Source organism: Cygnus atratus, chromosome 1 (assembly GCF_013377495.2).
Source record: "Cygnus atratus isolate AKBS03 ecotype Queensland, Australia chromosome 1, CAtr_DNAZoo_HiC_assembly, whole genome shotgun sequence".
Lineage (NCBI taxonomy): Eukaryota > Metazoa > Chordata > Aves > Anseriformes > Anatidae > Cygnus > Cygnus atratus.
In genome coordinates, this window is record NC_066362.1 from 44,529,530 (window position 1) to 44,545,171 (window position 15,642).

Sequence of the window (15,642 nt, forward strand, 5' to 3'; positions counted from 1 at the left end):
GTTCTATCCTATGGGCATTGACTTAAACTCTCTCCTGAGATGACACATCTCATGTCCCTTAAGGGCTACAGTCAGTGACTGATCCCACAAACCGAACGTAGACAAGCAAATGTATTTCAGACGCTACCATCAACTGAAAAATCCCGTGGGCACTTTCTCAAATGAACCAGAAGGCTGGTAATTACTCCTGCCCAACAGTAATCCCCTCAGCAACCTGCTATTAATCCTCTCTCATCTGAAACATCCATTTACAACACAATTTTCAACTGCTTACTCAATTTCATGGTCTCTGAACTTCACTCTTGTTTTATGACTACTGGTTCTCCTTTAGGGTCTTCCAGGGATCTTGTCAAAAGGTCTTTGGAAATGCAGCACACTTGCAACAGCCAGGCTGTTTTTATCAGAGAATGTTCCCAAAAGGCTGGAGTTAGTCAGCTTGGCTGGAGCAAGATGGAGCTTGAGGCAGGTTTACCCAGGTAAAGGGGAGCTCTCAGCTGGTTCTGTACACTATGGCTGATGATGACCCGGGTTTCACAGAATCACAGTTTGAGACTGAATCTCTTACGACACCTCTGAACTGAATTGGTTCCCCACCCTGTGTTGCTTAGGCAGAACTTCTAAGTCCTATAAAAAATACCCTCTTAAATAAATGCTTCTCCACACTATATTCAACCTACTAGATTTTATCTCCCTTAACTCTGAGAAAACAGACAGACCAGAACTTTAGCACAGTGGCCTTGAATAAGAATTGCTTTCATTAATTTTCAATGACCTATCTGGCAGCTTCTGTACACACACTGTACTCTGTCCCTTGGGACATCACAGAAACAGAAAAAACAGGGCTGGAGTGCAGCAACCTGAAATACAAGTTGCCCAGAGAGGTTGCAAAGTCTCCATCCTCAGAGCTATTTAAAACCCAACTGCACACAGCCCAGAGCAACCTGGTGTAGCTGAACCTGCTTGAGAAGAGGGGTTGGATTAGATGATCTTCAGAGGTGCCTTCTATTCTCAACTATTCTGTGATTCTGAGAATGGAACAGGAAAAGCAGTTTTCAACCCTTCTTGATTCAAACCCCTACAATTTTTCCATTTAGAAATTTCTTCAGTATTCTTGCTTTTACAGCATCTTTGAACTGATTTTGTTTAGTCAGCATACATTTACTCTTTGAACTAGATTCCAGACACATCCAGAAGTCTGCAGACTCTAGGCCAAAAATATTTTTAGTCCACCACCTTACCCCACAGCAAGATCAACTAGCCATAAGCCATTCCCTAAAGCCACTGCTTATGTCACCCACCAGCCCTCAAGATGCTCTTGACAGGTAACACTGAGCTGAGAGGTGACACTGCAATGAGAGCTGCTTTCTTTCCTCCAGACAGCAGAGCAAGCAATCTGTTTCCCACATGATTTCCTTGAACTGTGCCCAACTGCCCTTTGCATACATTTAATATGGGGCAAGCTGAAATTGCTGGTTATTATCAACATATAAATTAAGCTATTTGCTAGATCTAATATGTGTGAAATAATAAGATGAGCAATATTGTTTTAAGGTTAACATTTAGTATAGACTGACTACCATCAGAGTGCTGACTTTCAGCTTTCAAGGAATATTAATATCTGTGGGCCATATTCAGACACCTTCTCTAAAGACTTGGATGCTAACATGCCAATGCACCTGCTCCTCTCCACTGAGCTGGCAACTGGCAGCTGCGGACAGCAGATGGACTGAATCACACACCGGTAGTCCCCTGAGCTTCAGTGCCACAGTAGTCATGACATCAGTGCTGGGTATCTGAATCAAGCCCTTCATATGTGAGCACACATCTCAGAAGATTTCATGCCTTCTGCTCTTTGCTTCCTTTGCCCTCCTTGTTTGCACAGCAATGTATCCACATGCCTCCAGTTCTTAGATTTCCCTGTGGACTTTGTTTTTTTCTGGACTTGATTGCTTTCCAAGGAAAACATGTACTTGAAGGTGAAAGGCAGGAAACGGTACAGAAAGATATAGGAAAGAAAAATGTTCCCAGTACGTAACCTGCTGATATTCTGCATGTCCAAAGTCCAACGGGGCTCCAGGTCCTGTCCCTGTAGTAGGATCAAGCCCTCTTTGCTGGTGATGAGCAGGTTGCTGCAGTTTGTGTCAGGTGTCTTCATCATCTGCAGGAATTCAACACCCCCACTGGGACAAATGGAAAGCAGAAAGAAGATTCCTAGGCTTGTATTTCTGCATCTCAGCATTACCTGCTTGTCCACTTAACAATTCATCCTACTTAAGATTTGAACTATTCTTGGAGAAGCCCATCTTTTCCCCAGTGATGGAGCTTAGCTTCCTGTTGTGGGTTTCTTACTTAAGCAGGCTAAATTCAGGTCTAGGCTCTTCTGAACATCTTGAGTTACTATAAAAAGCACAAACTGTGGAGGCTCACATTTGTTTCCTCCCTTTATTCCTAACCGGGCTGACCCTGACCACAATTTGCCAGTAACAGAGAAGGGGCTGTGAAATCCAGGCCCACAACGCTGTACAGGGACTAGGCTTCCCAGAAGGACTCTATTAGCTGGAAACACTCCTTTTTTTCCCTCCAGAAATGCACAGGAGGCAGAAGAAAGGTACAAGGAGCAGGAGAAGCAAAGGAGTCCATTTTATCATACTTTGCATTTCTTTTCCTAGGACAACCACAGGATAGGGAGGAAACCATGTACTCTAGAGTGCTGTTGTCAAGGAGGCACTGAAAAGGAGAACAACACTGAAGTAGGAGGGAACGTCTCCAGGAGCACTAAAAGGTGCTCACCCTCCTCTACCTCTTCCAGCAGAAGCAAGATGACCAGTTTATCTCCTACCTGTAAATGTCAATGAGCTCTGACAGGTTTACAGATCTGCGTTTTTCCCACTCCGGCTCCTCCTGCTGCAGCATTGCAGGAAAGCTGTCCCGGTTTCTGGCTTGGGTAAAGATATCCCTCAGGGCAACTGCTTGGACATTACCTGCCAGGAAGCGTAAACATGAAGTCATGCCTGCAAAGGTTAATTGTGTGATAGTACAGAGGGTCCTTTGGACCACTGTAGTTGTGGTAAAAGGCCACACAAAGCAGAAAGCAAAAAAAGAGCTGAGAGTTCCTTGGAACAATGTGCCACTGGTAGAGCTGGCTTCGGGAAACTCCAAGATATTCCAGCCGAACAGGCATTGGTACTCTTTCACATCATGGCAGTGAGACTCTTTCTCATGCTCTCTGCTTCCAGATTTTACATTGCAAGGTATGGTGCAGACATCCCAGGGCCACTGAGCAACTTTAGGTAAAAAGAATGTTTTCTCAGTAATGTGAAGTACTGAAGAGGCTAGGTGTGTCTTACCAAAACCAAACAGGATGTAGATGGCTCCCCGGCTGGTGATATGGACTTGAGGGCCAATCACTTTCCCTTCTCCATTGATGTTGTACTTCACAGGCCCACCCAAAGCAGTCCCGGTCTTTCCTGACACCAAGACGAAAAACACATCAGGCTGCAAAGAGAGAGATGTAGAGATTTCTGGCAGTGATTTCATGCATTTGTACTCTCAGAATCTTCCCTGGTGCCCACAGCATGAAGCTCTGCTGCCCCTTCACTCCACAGCAAGGTCTAACTAGTAGTGTCTCTGCTTAGTTTGGCTTCCTGGGAGTCTCACATTCATGGTTTTCTCTTGTCTGCAAAAGCATCAAAGATGGAAGAGACTTCAAAAAAACAGACTCCTCTAACAACAGCAATGCTAGAATCATGGGGATGAGCATAGAGGAAATCTGCACTTAAATTTATCACACAAGTACTTATTACCTCTGGATAAGCTGAGTGCTCCTTTCTCCAGGGATCTAACTCAACATGACTTCCTACAATGCTGCTAAACACTCACTTCAAAACAAGCATTCACTGTGCAGAAAAAGATAGTTCTCAAGTCTCAGCCAGGAGTGAATAATGACCCTTCTGTTCATTCACAGCTGATAAGAAATGCAGGTAGTGTCATTATTGCTTGATCTCACTGCTCTGAGCCAGTGAAAGAAAGAAGGTGCTTTTCAGAGAAATCTAAAGGAACAACAATTAGGAGCTCTTGTATCTCCTGTTATAACCTTTCCATGTCAAGGGTCCCTGTTCTTCCTCTAAGTAGTTAAGGTCCTTTCAGACCTGTAGCAGGGACATGCTGTACCTGTGTCTCCTTGAGAGCTAGAACAACAATATCCCTAACACCATCTCCATCTACATCTGGAAGAATTGCAGCCGGTGCAGCCAGGATCCCATCAGAAAGGTGGATGGAGTTCAGTGTCCAGATGGTCTTGCCTGTGGGAAGAAAAGGATGAAAGAGACCTACAGCACTTGGGGAAGCAGTGGGCATCCCCAGAGAGCTCCTCAAAACCTATGAGAAGGACAGAACAAGAGAGCTTGTTTTCCCCGTTCCTGGAGAAAAGGGAAGACAAGCACACAGACTGGGGCAACATGCAGTGGGAAGCAAAGTTCTTCCCCTGGCACTTCTTCAGATTGACTTTGAGACATGCCTTCGTCCTGCTGCGCTTCCTTCTCTGCATCTCTCTACACAGACCTGAGCCCAACAAGCTTCCTGAAATAGCAGGGAATATTTGAGGTTCACTCGTGGAAGGAGAACCTAAACAGGAGTGCTGGTCTGCAGGACTGCAGTTGTTTTCCTCAGCAAGCAGTAAAGCCTGTAGGTGGATGCCAGGAAAGGGAACAGATGGGCAGTTCTGATATTCAAAGTGCAAATCTGTGTTTCAGTTGAATTCCCAGCAGCAAATAGCCACTCCAGCATAGCACGCTCACTCCACCTCAGGGTGAAAGCATGTTAGCAGACGTGATGTCAAATGGTTCAGCAGTCCAGCATGGACCCAGCTGGAAACTCAGTAAAACCTGATTTGCAAATTGGCAGATAAACAACCAAAAAAGGCATAATGAAATGTGATGCTTTTACTTCTCCGTAAGTCTTTTGCCAGCACTTCCATTTTTCAAATCAGTTTAAAAATGCTTTGCTGCTGCTGCTGCTGTGTAGGATATAGTTCATCCCTGCATGACAAAGGAAACCAAAGGCCAGACCTGCAAACACTAGTTCACATTATTAACACTACTACTGCTGGTAAAGGAGACAGCCTATGGTCCTCATGATGCAAACACAGACCTGTGCACATGATCTGGTCCCTAAAAATATTTGAAAGGTAAGTACTGCTGCTCATTGACTGAATCTGTCACTTAAACCCAAAGTTTCTTGTCTCTCTCCATGCTCTGTTCTGATTCCAAAATCATTCTCCTATAGCTACCTATCAATATTTCTGTCAGTGAATTAATGTGGCTGAACAAGCAGCAATCAGAGAATGGAGATGTACATGACCAAGTGATTAAAAATGCAATATCCATTCATATTTAATCAATTTTTCTATGGGCCTAATTTCTCTGGTGGGTTTACTAGCTGTAGCATATGCCTCTATGTAACTTCTCCAGGACTGGTGCTCAGCTTTCCAGTGCTGCTACATAGGTGCAGAGCTGTACTAACAGCTCAGTGTAGATGAAAACAGACCTTACATATCCTTTATGCCATGCAGCTATTACAGATCAACAGACAAGATTAACACTTTGAAATGTTCCGAGATGGTAGGATGGAGATGCTACCAGAGAGTGGCAATGGTCTGAAGTCTCTCTCACCCTTTGTAACTAGAAACTTATTAGTGTTTTCACCCTTTCCTGTGCGTCACTAGATAACAGCCAGCACAAAGTGCCAACACTAAATCACTCATGCTTATTGGCCCTTCAAAGGAAAGGAAAAAGCAGCAGCATCTTTCTAACATGCTAGTAGTTGCCTCTACCTGTGGAAGCGCTGAGAAGGCTGAGGAATTTAGATGTTCCTGTCACAAGGCAGGTGGGCTCTGCTGGTGACCCCAGAGACAGCCCTTTGCACTGCACACTCCGAGTCTCCTCTGGAAGTTGGATGGACCACAGGGTGCTGCCGTTCATACCAGAAAGGGCCACCACAGTCACAGAGGGCCTAGAGACACCTGGAAGAGACAGGAGAGAGAGAGAGAAATCCCTTGGCTTCAAAGGCTATCCTCATAGTGTCTTTGGTCCTCGTGCTTAAGTTCCAGCTCTATCTCCTGAAGCTGAGTGGCTCAAGCCAGCTATCTCCACACTGCCTTAAAGGAAAGGTCAGATCCCACCCTCTGGATTAGTCTCTCTGCCTGCAGAGCCTAGCAGTGACCTGAACTCACTGCAAGAACTGTGGTCAGGTGGGCACAGAGGAACCAAGCTCCTCTTGGGGCCAACCTGCTGAGCTGTGCTGACTTCCTGGTGTGAAACATATTGCTGTCAAACCAGACTAATCCTTTCGATCCCCTCTTCCTCAAGCCAATGGATACCACTGAGGGGATGCCTTAAGTGCCTCCTTAGGCAGCTGCCACCTCGTGGAAGGACTGGGCTGTCTGTAATTCTGGGGCACCATAAAGTGACTGACAATCTGGGAGCTTTTTCCTTTGTTTTCCAACTTTTTGTCATTGTTGATGTGAAAAAACAGATTGAATGCAACAAATTGGTGTTACTCGGGGTCTTTTCCTAACTCACCAGTTAGCACAAAATAATAGCGAGAAAAGGCGTCCTATGCTGTTTCAATAGACTGTTGGCTCTGATTGCAAATGCCAAAAACTTTTAGCTCAGCCTCTCCTCAGATACAATTGTGGTTACTGTAATCTCCACCCTGGACATTCATATCACAACTTAAGATGAACTCCCATACATTTCAAGATAACAACAGTTCCTGTTGGCTCCCATCTTACTGGCAAAACTCAGCCTGACTACATGGAGGGCGTAATTGGGCCACTGGCTAAAAACAAGTCTGAGCCCACCCTCTAAATCTAAACTTACCCTCTTCTCAAACTGAAAATCATACGGCTCATGCTAAAGGGTTGCCTCAGGATCAATTCTTTTTGTTGGGTTGGCAGGGATCTAGAACACCTAATTCTTCGATGCAGCTCACAGCTGCTGTGTGTATAAGCTGGATAAATATCTAACAATGTCACAGCTTGGTCCACCAGAACCTATTCTAAGCAGCCACCAGAAGGAAGAAGGGTGATCCCTGCTGAACAGTCAGGCACAGAAGCTTCCCTACCATCAGCCAGTTTATTGTACATGAATTAACATTTGGAGCCTAGCAGGGATGTGCAGGGATCTGGAGAAAAAGACAGCAAGGTGGGGCTATTTCCTGCAACACCAACCTACAGCTGCTCTAAAAACAACAGTATCACTGCAATAAAATAAGTTTGTACAGCCCTCTTTGGCCCCAGGGAAGACAGGGAATCAGAGTAGCTCCAGGGAAGAACATCCATAATGCTCCCTGTTGGCAAGCAGTGAGCTAGCTCAGAAGAATCAGAGCGCTCAAGCAGTCAGTCTGTCATCACTGTTCCTATTGCCAGCTACCCTTAGCAATGGCCAGGAGACCAGATCATGGATCAGGAAAAAATCCAGACTCTACTACTGAATCCTGTCTGCGATCTTTGTCAAGCTGCGTCCACCTCCCTGTCTGTAAAATGAAGGTAGAGAAACGGAGCTTTTTAGTGAAGAGCTTTGAGAAGTAGCAAAGGGGGAAAAAAACCCACCTTATTTCTAATTGCTATTTGCAGTGCAGTGCTTTCTGATTGCTTTATCTCTGCCCTCAAGCCAACTGTGCACAAATACAGGACAAAGAGATGGACTTGCCCCAAGATGAGATGAGGGGAAATAGATGACTGACTGGCTGAGAACAGGTACTGGAGCAGAGGCTTGCAAGGAAAATTATGAACAGCATGACAAAGCACAGCCACAGAACAGAAGCCATGTTAATGAAAGAAACAACAAGGTGGATTTGTAGTGGTATAAACTCTTCCCATGCGTTAGATGAATATACCAAGGTTTGTACTGACAAGTACGGAAAGGGGAGTGGAAGGAACTGTGGTGCTTACCCATGACACTAGCATTCATCAAGGCTGTGAAGACGATGAGGATGTCAGGAAGCCCATCGCCGTTCACATCACACAGCTCCAGTGGGGATAACACTCCACCTGCAACAGTCACAGAGAACCACCGTGCTGTTGACAAAGCAGCCACTCAGCCCACTCTTCACACTGGGAGCAGAAGGCTGGCACAAAAAACAGACTCATGGAGTCTGCTAGGGAAGCAGTAATGCCAGACAGCTCCCACCACAGCTAGATCTTTCACTGCATGGAAAAGCAGAAATGTAGCATCTGAGTCAGAGGAAGGAAAGTCAAAAATACAGGAACTGACAGAAAAAGATATCTGTTTCCCACTTCACTTTCTGAGGTGATGTGGGAGACACACATCTTATGAAGGACTTAGATTTGGAAGCCAGGGGCAGAAAGCAAGGAGGGAGAGACATATCTAGACCTGGCAGAAATTATTTCACAAACTACTGTTACTTCACTTCAGAGGTCAGAATGGGAGATACTTCAGAAATGTTACCAGTGGCCTGTGTAAGTTGACAAAAGATCCCAACTGTTGATTTAAAGATTCAAGCAGGGCAAGACAAAAGAAATAAGGTTAGTTGAGCCAGTCAGGAGACACAAAGACTTCTATCGTCTCTTCCCAAACACTCCCACACACTTCAGGGTGGAGGTGCTGGTACAACCCAGGGTCTAGAGAGGGAGGGACTATGTTTTAAGGTGGGCTGGGCCATCTCTATGTGAAACAGACCGCACCATCCAGACAAAAAGGTAGGATGGGAGAAGAGTCAAAATGCTTTTTGGTGTCGACAGAAACAAGATTTTGTGGTACTGTTATCTACTGATGCCAGATTTCACAGGCCTCAGCTTGAAGAACAAGCAGGGCAGAGCTGCCTGTCTATTACCTTGGAGCATCTGCAGTGGTGAGGAAGGGTCTCTGCTCTGAGCTGGCTCTCCCAGATAGGTCTCTCCCGCCGATGCCCAGCCTGGGAGCTGCCACCTCCCCCACGCCAGACGCTGTTCCTGGGGCTTTCTCACCTGTTCCCTGACCTAGGTTGCGGTTCCAGGTGTTATGCAAATCTCTAGGGGGACAGGGAATGAGAAATGCGCACACCAAAACAAGAATCATTGAGATCACCACAGTGAGCAAAAAGACCGCTGTGCGCAGGTATGGCATGAGGGAGGGAGCAGCCTTCTGCTCCAAACTCCCAGCCGCCTCTGCAGGATAACCCTCGGGCGCGCTTTCTGACGTGCGCTGCTTTGTCATCCCAACCTCCACATCGGAGTCAGGATCCTGCACCTCCTCAGGGGGGCTCTTCCCATTCTTGACACCCCCATTTTTCTGTATGTTGAGTACGAGGTCATCTTCACTTTCATCACTATCAGCCTGAGTGAGGGGATCGTACTCCCCAAGGTCCGGGCTCTTCTTTCCTGAGGAGAAACGGAGATAGACAACAAAGCATTAGCTCCTTGCTTTTTCAGGATTTCAGTGGAGAAAAGGCTACAGTGAGCCAGCTGAGATCCCAGTGAGAGTTGTGAGAGAGAAGACAGGGTCTGTCCAGGTTTCAGAGTAGCAGCTGCAGGAGAAGTGACGCCAACAGTTTATTTCCCCAAGAGAAAGGCATATATATATATAATATCTATACACATATACAGATACAAGTATGCATGTATACTTTCCTGTTTGGTAGTGAGCTACACGGACATGAATCGTGCTTAGTCCTCCGAGTACCTAAACTGCAGCACTCTCTTGACTTCAGACTGAACTCCTTTAGCATTTGCCAAACCCTAATCCTGACACAGCCCCTCTTCACTTGTAGGCTATGTCCTCCAAGGGGGCCTTCGTCTGCAACTCATTTTTCCCCTGCTCCTTCTGCCCGGTCCAAGCAGCACTGCTGCCTTCTGGTGTGCTGTATTTGCTGTCCTGCTTCGTGAGGGATGGAAGGGTCTTGGCTGGGATGGAGCACTGTGAAAGGTTTCTCTTCACTGCTGGTAAAAATGGGTATCAACTCCGTGAAGATTAGGGCAAAGTAAGTGATTTTGGCCTGCTGGGTCGGTATATCCTAGTATCTGAAGGGATCAGGGATGCTCCTTTAGGACGCCACCTTCTCCGCATGGCTCAGCCAGCCCCTACAGTGGGAAACCAGTGCTCCTGCTCTGTTCCTGCCCCCACCTCAGCTGACAGTTGTGCCTGGCCTTGCTGAGATAGATACCATAGCGCTGATGCCTTCAGGTGGTGGTAGAAGAAACTAGCTAAGCTCTCGGTGCCTTCCCAGCTCCTGCCCCTGCGCCACAGATGCCTGACACATGGATGACTTCTCCCCTAAGCCCTTGCCAGCCGCAGGGAGCGCAATGAGGGCAGGTGCAGAGCCCGGTGCTACCTGCTGGCATAAGGCCAGGGCCATCTGTCCACCGGGGCAGGCAAGATCACGCAGCCTTGGGCTCTGGGCTACGAGTGGAGGAGCGCGTCTCAGGGAGCTGCCCCGGGCCACCCGGCTGGGCACGGAGCCATGGCCACTGCTTGGATGTTTAAAGGGTTTCGGTCTGTTTCTTTCTCTCTCCAATTCCAAGCTGGGATCTTGTTATCCCAGATATCTATCTCATTTCCCTTTGCCTAAAGCCGACCTGAGACAAGAGCTAACTTGTGCCTGGAGATGCTTGAAGGGATACATGCAAGGCATAAATAGCAGGCAAAAAAAACACACGCTGTAACCATTCTCAGGCACCAATATAACAGTAAGGCTCTACTGAGCGGAAATTTAAGGACTCTCATGGTTATTCTTACTGCATAAGATAATATGCCTTACTTCTAGTTTTCCTGTAAAAGGCAGACCTGCAGTTAAACAGGTCCTGTAACATTTAGTTAGTGCAACACACCAGAATCTATTTTGCAGCATATGGATCTCATTTCTTTCTCACTTCTTGACCCCATGAAAGGATCTTCATTTCTCCTTTCTGTACTACTTATAAATGGTGTTTGGTGTCAACTTTAGGATTTAAGAAAAACTGTCAATCCCAATACAGGTCAAAAGCCCCACAGTACGAGGAGCAGCCAGGGCAAGCCACCCATACTGATCAGAGGGAAATAATCCAACCAGGTCATACGTCTAAATCAGACCCTTCCTTTCTGAACCACGTGCTTCCGCATAGGACTCCCATTAAAACACCCTGGTGCACATACCCACTCAAAAAGTGGTAGAGCACTCAGCTAAAAAATACTGCGTTCCTATGGGACTGTGTATCCCTGTGAGACACTGCACTGTTTGCCATCGTTCTGCCCTGAAACAACATGCACTCACAGTGTGTGCATTTCAGGGAAAGTCTTGGCCTGACCTCAGCGGCACACAGCTCTCTGCTTGGAGGTTGCACTGAGAGAGCAGTGTGAATTTCCCAGACGTCTATGCAGTAGGTTGTGCTAAGCTGCTAGAAGAGAATTCAGCAAAACCAAGGAATTCCACAGAGGACTCGCTGGCAGGGTATTTACAGCATCACACTACAAATCCAGATGTGCCAGTTCGATCCAGGTCACAGTGGTATTAAAAGTAAATGCAGCTGACCCAAGAGTAAGTGGTATTTCAAATATTTGGCCTGGGAAGTCAAAGGTGGACAGTTCTGATGTTAAGCAGACTGCTCCCGATTTTGGACCCTGTGTACTTTGAGTACAACAGCCCGACAGCATGCTTACACTTCAGATAGACTGCGATTTGCTTAGTTATTTTAATTCCAGACAGTGGACCCAGAAGACTAAAATTTACTGCTCATCCTTGGAGCAACTAAAAGTATTGGCAGGAATGAGCTTTATCTATTACGGTTTCGCTTTGGATCTCTAGGAAACAGAAAGGACCTTGAAACTATGGCTCACCCACTCCTTGCGCTGCCTGGGACCGAGATGCTGGGAACATCGACAGTCGTGTCAGCCACCACAGAGGTTCTGCAACAGGAACACCGTTCCTGCTGAGAACCAGGTAAGAATCCCAATCCGCTTGTCAGATGTTAGAGAACAGCTACTGTACAGGTAAAGAAAGATTAATTGAGACTCTCACAAGGCACACTAAGGGCAGGCAGAAAATGCCCTGCTGAGTGTTTTTTTTAGCCACAAGGAGGGAAGATACTGCCCTTTAACAAGACCTGCTGGAGCACTTACCTAGGCCATAGGAAACCCAATTGTGTATCTAACCTCAGAGGATTCACATGCTCATCTCCCACTGCTCCAAAAATACCCTAACAAATGATCTGCCAGTGCTTTGGGAACACATCTGGAGAGCTGGTGTACACATGCTCAGCCCAGCCTCCTGAGGCTGTTCTGTAGTGCAGTGAATAAGTAACTCTGGATTCACCTGGCTTGAGAGAGAGCAGAAGGAATGTGACTCTTCACCTGAGTTTTAGGTCACTTGCCGTGGGAAGGAAGGATGCCACACCAGGCTTCCACTGATCGCTCCAAGACTTTTAAACAGAAAAGCACAGAGAGACCTAAATGGAAGTAGGGTTTGTGAAAACAAGGCCACTCTCACATCATTTAGAGAACTACGATTTACTAGGAAGTGCTCCTGAAGTGAAATTCTTTCCTTTTTGGTCAGCTCCAAGGCTCAGGCAGGGGGAAGACAGTTTGTCCATCACGAGATTGCTAAAGCTGCCGCTGTTCGATAAGTGATAGTGTTAGATAGAAGTGTTTGACAGTGATAAGCTGTCAGAAAATCCAATATTCCTTTGAAGTTTTCAGCTTTCCACTGTGCAATGAAAAATGTTAAGGCTGGAGACAGCTTCTTGATCAAACTCTTCTTGACCTCACCCTATCTCCTGAAACAATAATCAATGTGTAACCCTCACGATCCTGCACTAAATAAAACAGACGCCAGACGAGCCTGCAGCAGTTCTGGGGCCTTGTCCATGTAAGAGACTTGTGTAACTCACATCCTGTTATCTACCTTTGGCACAGCATCTCTAAGTGTATATAAACTGCATCCACTCTACTGGGACAGCATTCTCCTCAGCAGTCAGCTTCTCTACTGCTCTGCATACTCACCTGTGGCTATTGTAAATGAACAGCTTCTCTTCTGACCTCACCTAACTGGTATTCGTGTTTTTTTTTTTTTCTCCATGACACTAATGATAAAACAGAGGTTCCCAGTCAGTGGTCTGTGGTTACAAACAATCAGAGGAACTGCTGGTTGTGGTCTGCAGATAAATTATCAGTCATGATACCACCAACTTTTTTTTTTTGCAATCACTGGTAGAAAAAGTAAATACCAAAGAAGGAGATTTTCCAAGGCAGAAGAGAGAAAAAATGCCCCAAACTTGTTAACTTTCAAGGGCAGCAGGACTCCAAAATGCACTTTATGAATTTGAAAATCCACTGTGCATTTGCCTGACAGTACTTTTTGCATAGGCTGCTCTTGTGACTGCTGCAGCAGTAGAATGTGACCTCCCATAGAAGAAAAGATGAATTGTGCTACAGCTTGGAAAGGAAGCACCTGTGAGGTGATCCGTGTTAAATCGGGTCCCGCTCATAATGTAATATTCATTGCTAGTGCTGATGCCTTGAAAGACATTAAATTGTCATATATTTTTCTTTTTTTGACTTACTGGAAATGCTTTTTTTTTGCATCCGCTTTAGAGTGAAAAGAGTAAACCTTGGACTTCAGACAAGTGCAATTTTCAGCGCATTATTCCAATGATGACACACTGGTTCCAGTATTCTTTGTACTCGCTTCAGGCTTCTGTTTATTCTTTTGTTTTTTTGCAGTTGGCAGGCACCAGTCATTGGGTACTGCAGACATATCTCTAAGCCCGTAGGGAAGTAAGTTGCCACATACTGATGTAATTAATTTAATGAGATGCAGCAGAAAAAAACAGTTCTAGCAATAGGCTTTCTGCTTTTTCACTGCTGTTGAGAGCTGCATTTTTCAGGAGTTAACCACACAAACAAAATATGATTCATGCAGTTTCACCTAAGGACTGATACAAGAACCATTTTCCTCACGGCAGCTACAAGGCCTGTGCCCTTTTCCCAAATCAGTGCCTCCCAATGGCAGGTCTCAAATAGATCTTGCTAGTGCCAGAGATCCCAAGAGAGATTTGTCCTTGTTACTGTACAGTTCCCCAGTGGCCACACACCAATGCACACACACACCAGTTCGCACTTGTCCTAAATAAACTTCATGTAAAATCAATTCCTTCCCACTGACATGAACAACAGTCTCATGAAACCAGGAAGAAATGGAGTAGCAAGTGAATGTGTGAATGAGACCAGAGAGGCATGATATAAATACAAAAATAATGAGCACTGCTATGGGTTACCAAAGGCTGGCAGGAAGGGCCCTGCGGACGTTATTGCGACCTTCTTGGACCAACAGAGGAAGAAAGCACCGCCTGCCCTGGGTGCTGCTTCATGGACCGGAGCACTGCGGGGTCATATTGGGGTGCAGATTTGGGAAGGAGCCTCTGTCCCACGGCTGTCCTGAAGGCAAGACGTGGCTGGGAGGGGCACCAAGGCACTTTGCCATTGGGGTAATGGGGCCAGGTGCTTTGGCAGCATCCCCAACTGAGTCCTGCCAGTCCTTCCAACAGCAACCAGCAAACTCAAGGCGTGGTTTAGCAATGCACCCTGATAACCTATAATATCCGTGCCAAAGAGAATGGTTGGACCGCTGCTGGCTGCCTTATCTTTGGAAGATCTGGCTCCCAGCACAATAGTCCCTTATGTTCCCATATCCTTTCATCTCGCTCAACATCTCCGGCCGGGAACTACGCAGAAGAGCGAGGCAGACTCTGAACACCCACCTGGCTAACCGCAGCGACACGTTCCCAACTCCTACCCTGCCTTTTTGGGGTAACACCGGCAGGAGGGCCTCAGGCAGGGCCCTGCGAGGCTGCCTGGAGCCCTACGCCCCCCGCAGCCAGCCCCAGCCCCAGCGCCAGTCCCGCAGGAGGCCCCCGCGGCCCCGCGCCCCGGCCCCTTCCCCGCCGCCGCCGGGAGCAGGCCCGGCACCGGGCGCGGCTGCCCCCGGCCCATCCCGGCCCGGCCCGGCCCGGCCCGGCCCGGCCCCGCGCTCCCTCCCGGCCGGCCGCGGCCGCGGCCCCTCACCCGGCAGCTTCAGCGCCCGGGACAGCACCGTAGCCATGGTGGAGAGCGCAGTGAGCAGGCGCTATGCTCGCTCCCTCCTGCTCCCTCCTGCGGCACGCTGGGGAATGTAGTTCTGCGGAGAGAGGCCCCCACCCCCCCCAGCCACCCAGACCAGGGCTCTTCGCTCCTGTGGGGTGCTGCGAGGCATGAGCCTGGCTTCGGCAGCGAGCCGTGACCAGGGACAGTCCGCATTTCTGCAGCTCGCACAGGGTGCTGGGCACAGATGCGTGCAAAACTGCACTCCTTGTCCCAAGTGGTTTGTGCAAGAGCCAGTCTTTTGAGTTGTTCCTAGTATAAGCACGTGCCTTCACTCTTGGGAAGAGTTTGGTTGGGAGAAATCTTATTTTGTGGCTTGGTTTTGTTTCGGAACATTTTATTTTTTTTAATTACTGTACAAATGACCACCAAGGCATTTTCCAAAACTCTCCTCGATCTTCACCGAAGCCTAAGGCAAGCGCCTGAGTGAAGTCTCCCCTTCCCACAATGGGGAAGTTGAGCAAGGAGGCTTTTGTGGTTTCCCCAAAGCCACAAGGCTCCAGCTCCCTGATTCCCAGCCCCATGCATGGGCCTT

At 47.3% G+C, this 15,642-nt stretch overlaps 1 protein-coding gene across 3 annotated transcripts in view; it reads right to left on the bottom strand.

Annotated features, from left to right (window-relative positions):
• Positions 1 to 15,258, bottom strand: part of FAM234B (family with sequence similarity 234 member B) — a 21,676-nt gene extending 6,418 nt beyond the window's left edge. The window contains exons 1-8 of one of the 3 annotated variants that reach the window (XM_035544353.2): positions 15,033 to 15,258; positions 8,987 to 9,379; positions 7,952 to 8,050; positions 5,831 to 6,019; positions 4,171 to 4,301; positions 3,348 to 3,495; positions 2,840 to 2,981; positions 2,037 to 2,180 (exon numbers count right to left, since the gene is read on the bottom strand). In XM_035544353.2, coding sequence (XP_035400246.1) covers positions 2,037 to 2,180; positions 2,840 to 2,981; positions 3,348 to 3,495; positions 4,171 to 4,301; positions 5,831 to 6,019; positions 7,952 to 8,050; positions 8,987 to 9,379; positions 15,033 to 15,069 — 1,283 coding nt within the window. In that variant the 5' untranslated portion in view covers positions 15,070 to 15,258. Of the gene's footprint in view, positions 1 to 2,036; positions 2,181 to 2,839; positions 3,496 to 4,170; positions 4,302 to 5,830; positions 6,020 to 7,951; positions 8,051 to 8,986; positions 9,380 to 15,032 lie in introns of all 3 variants that reach the window. The other 2 variants (XM_050708144.1, XM_050708143.1) reach the window with 2 other exon arrangements.
• Between the last annotated feature and the right edge of the window lie 384 nt (positions 15,259 to 15,642).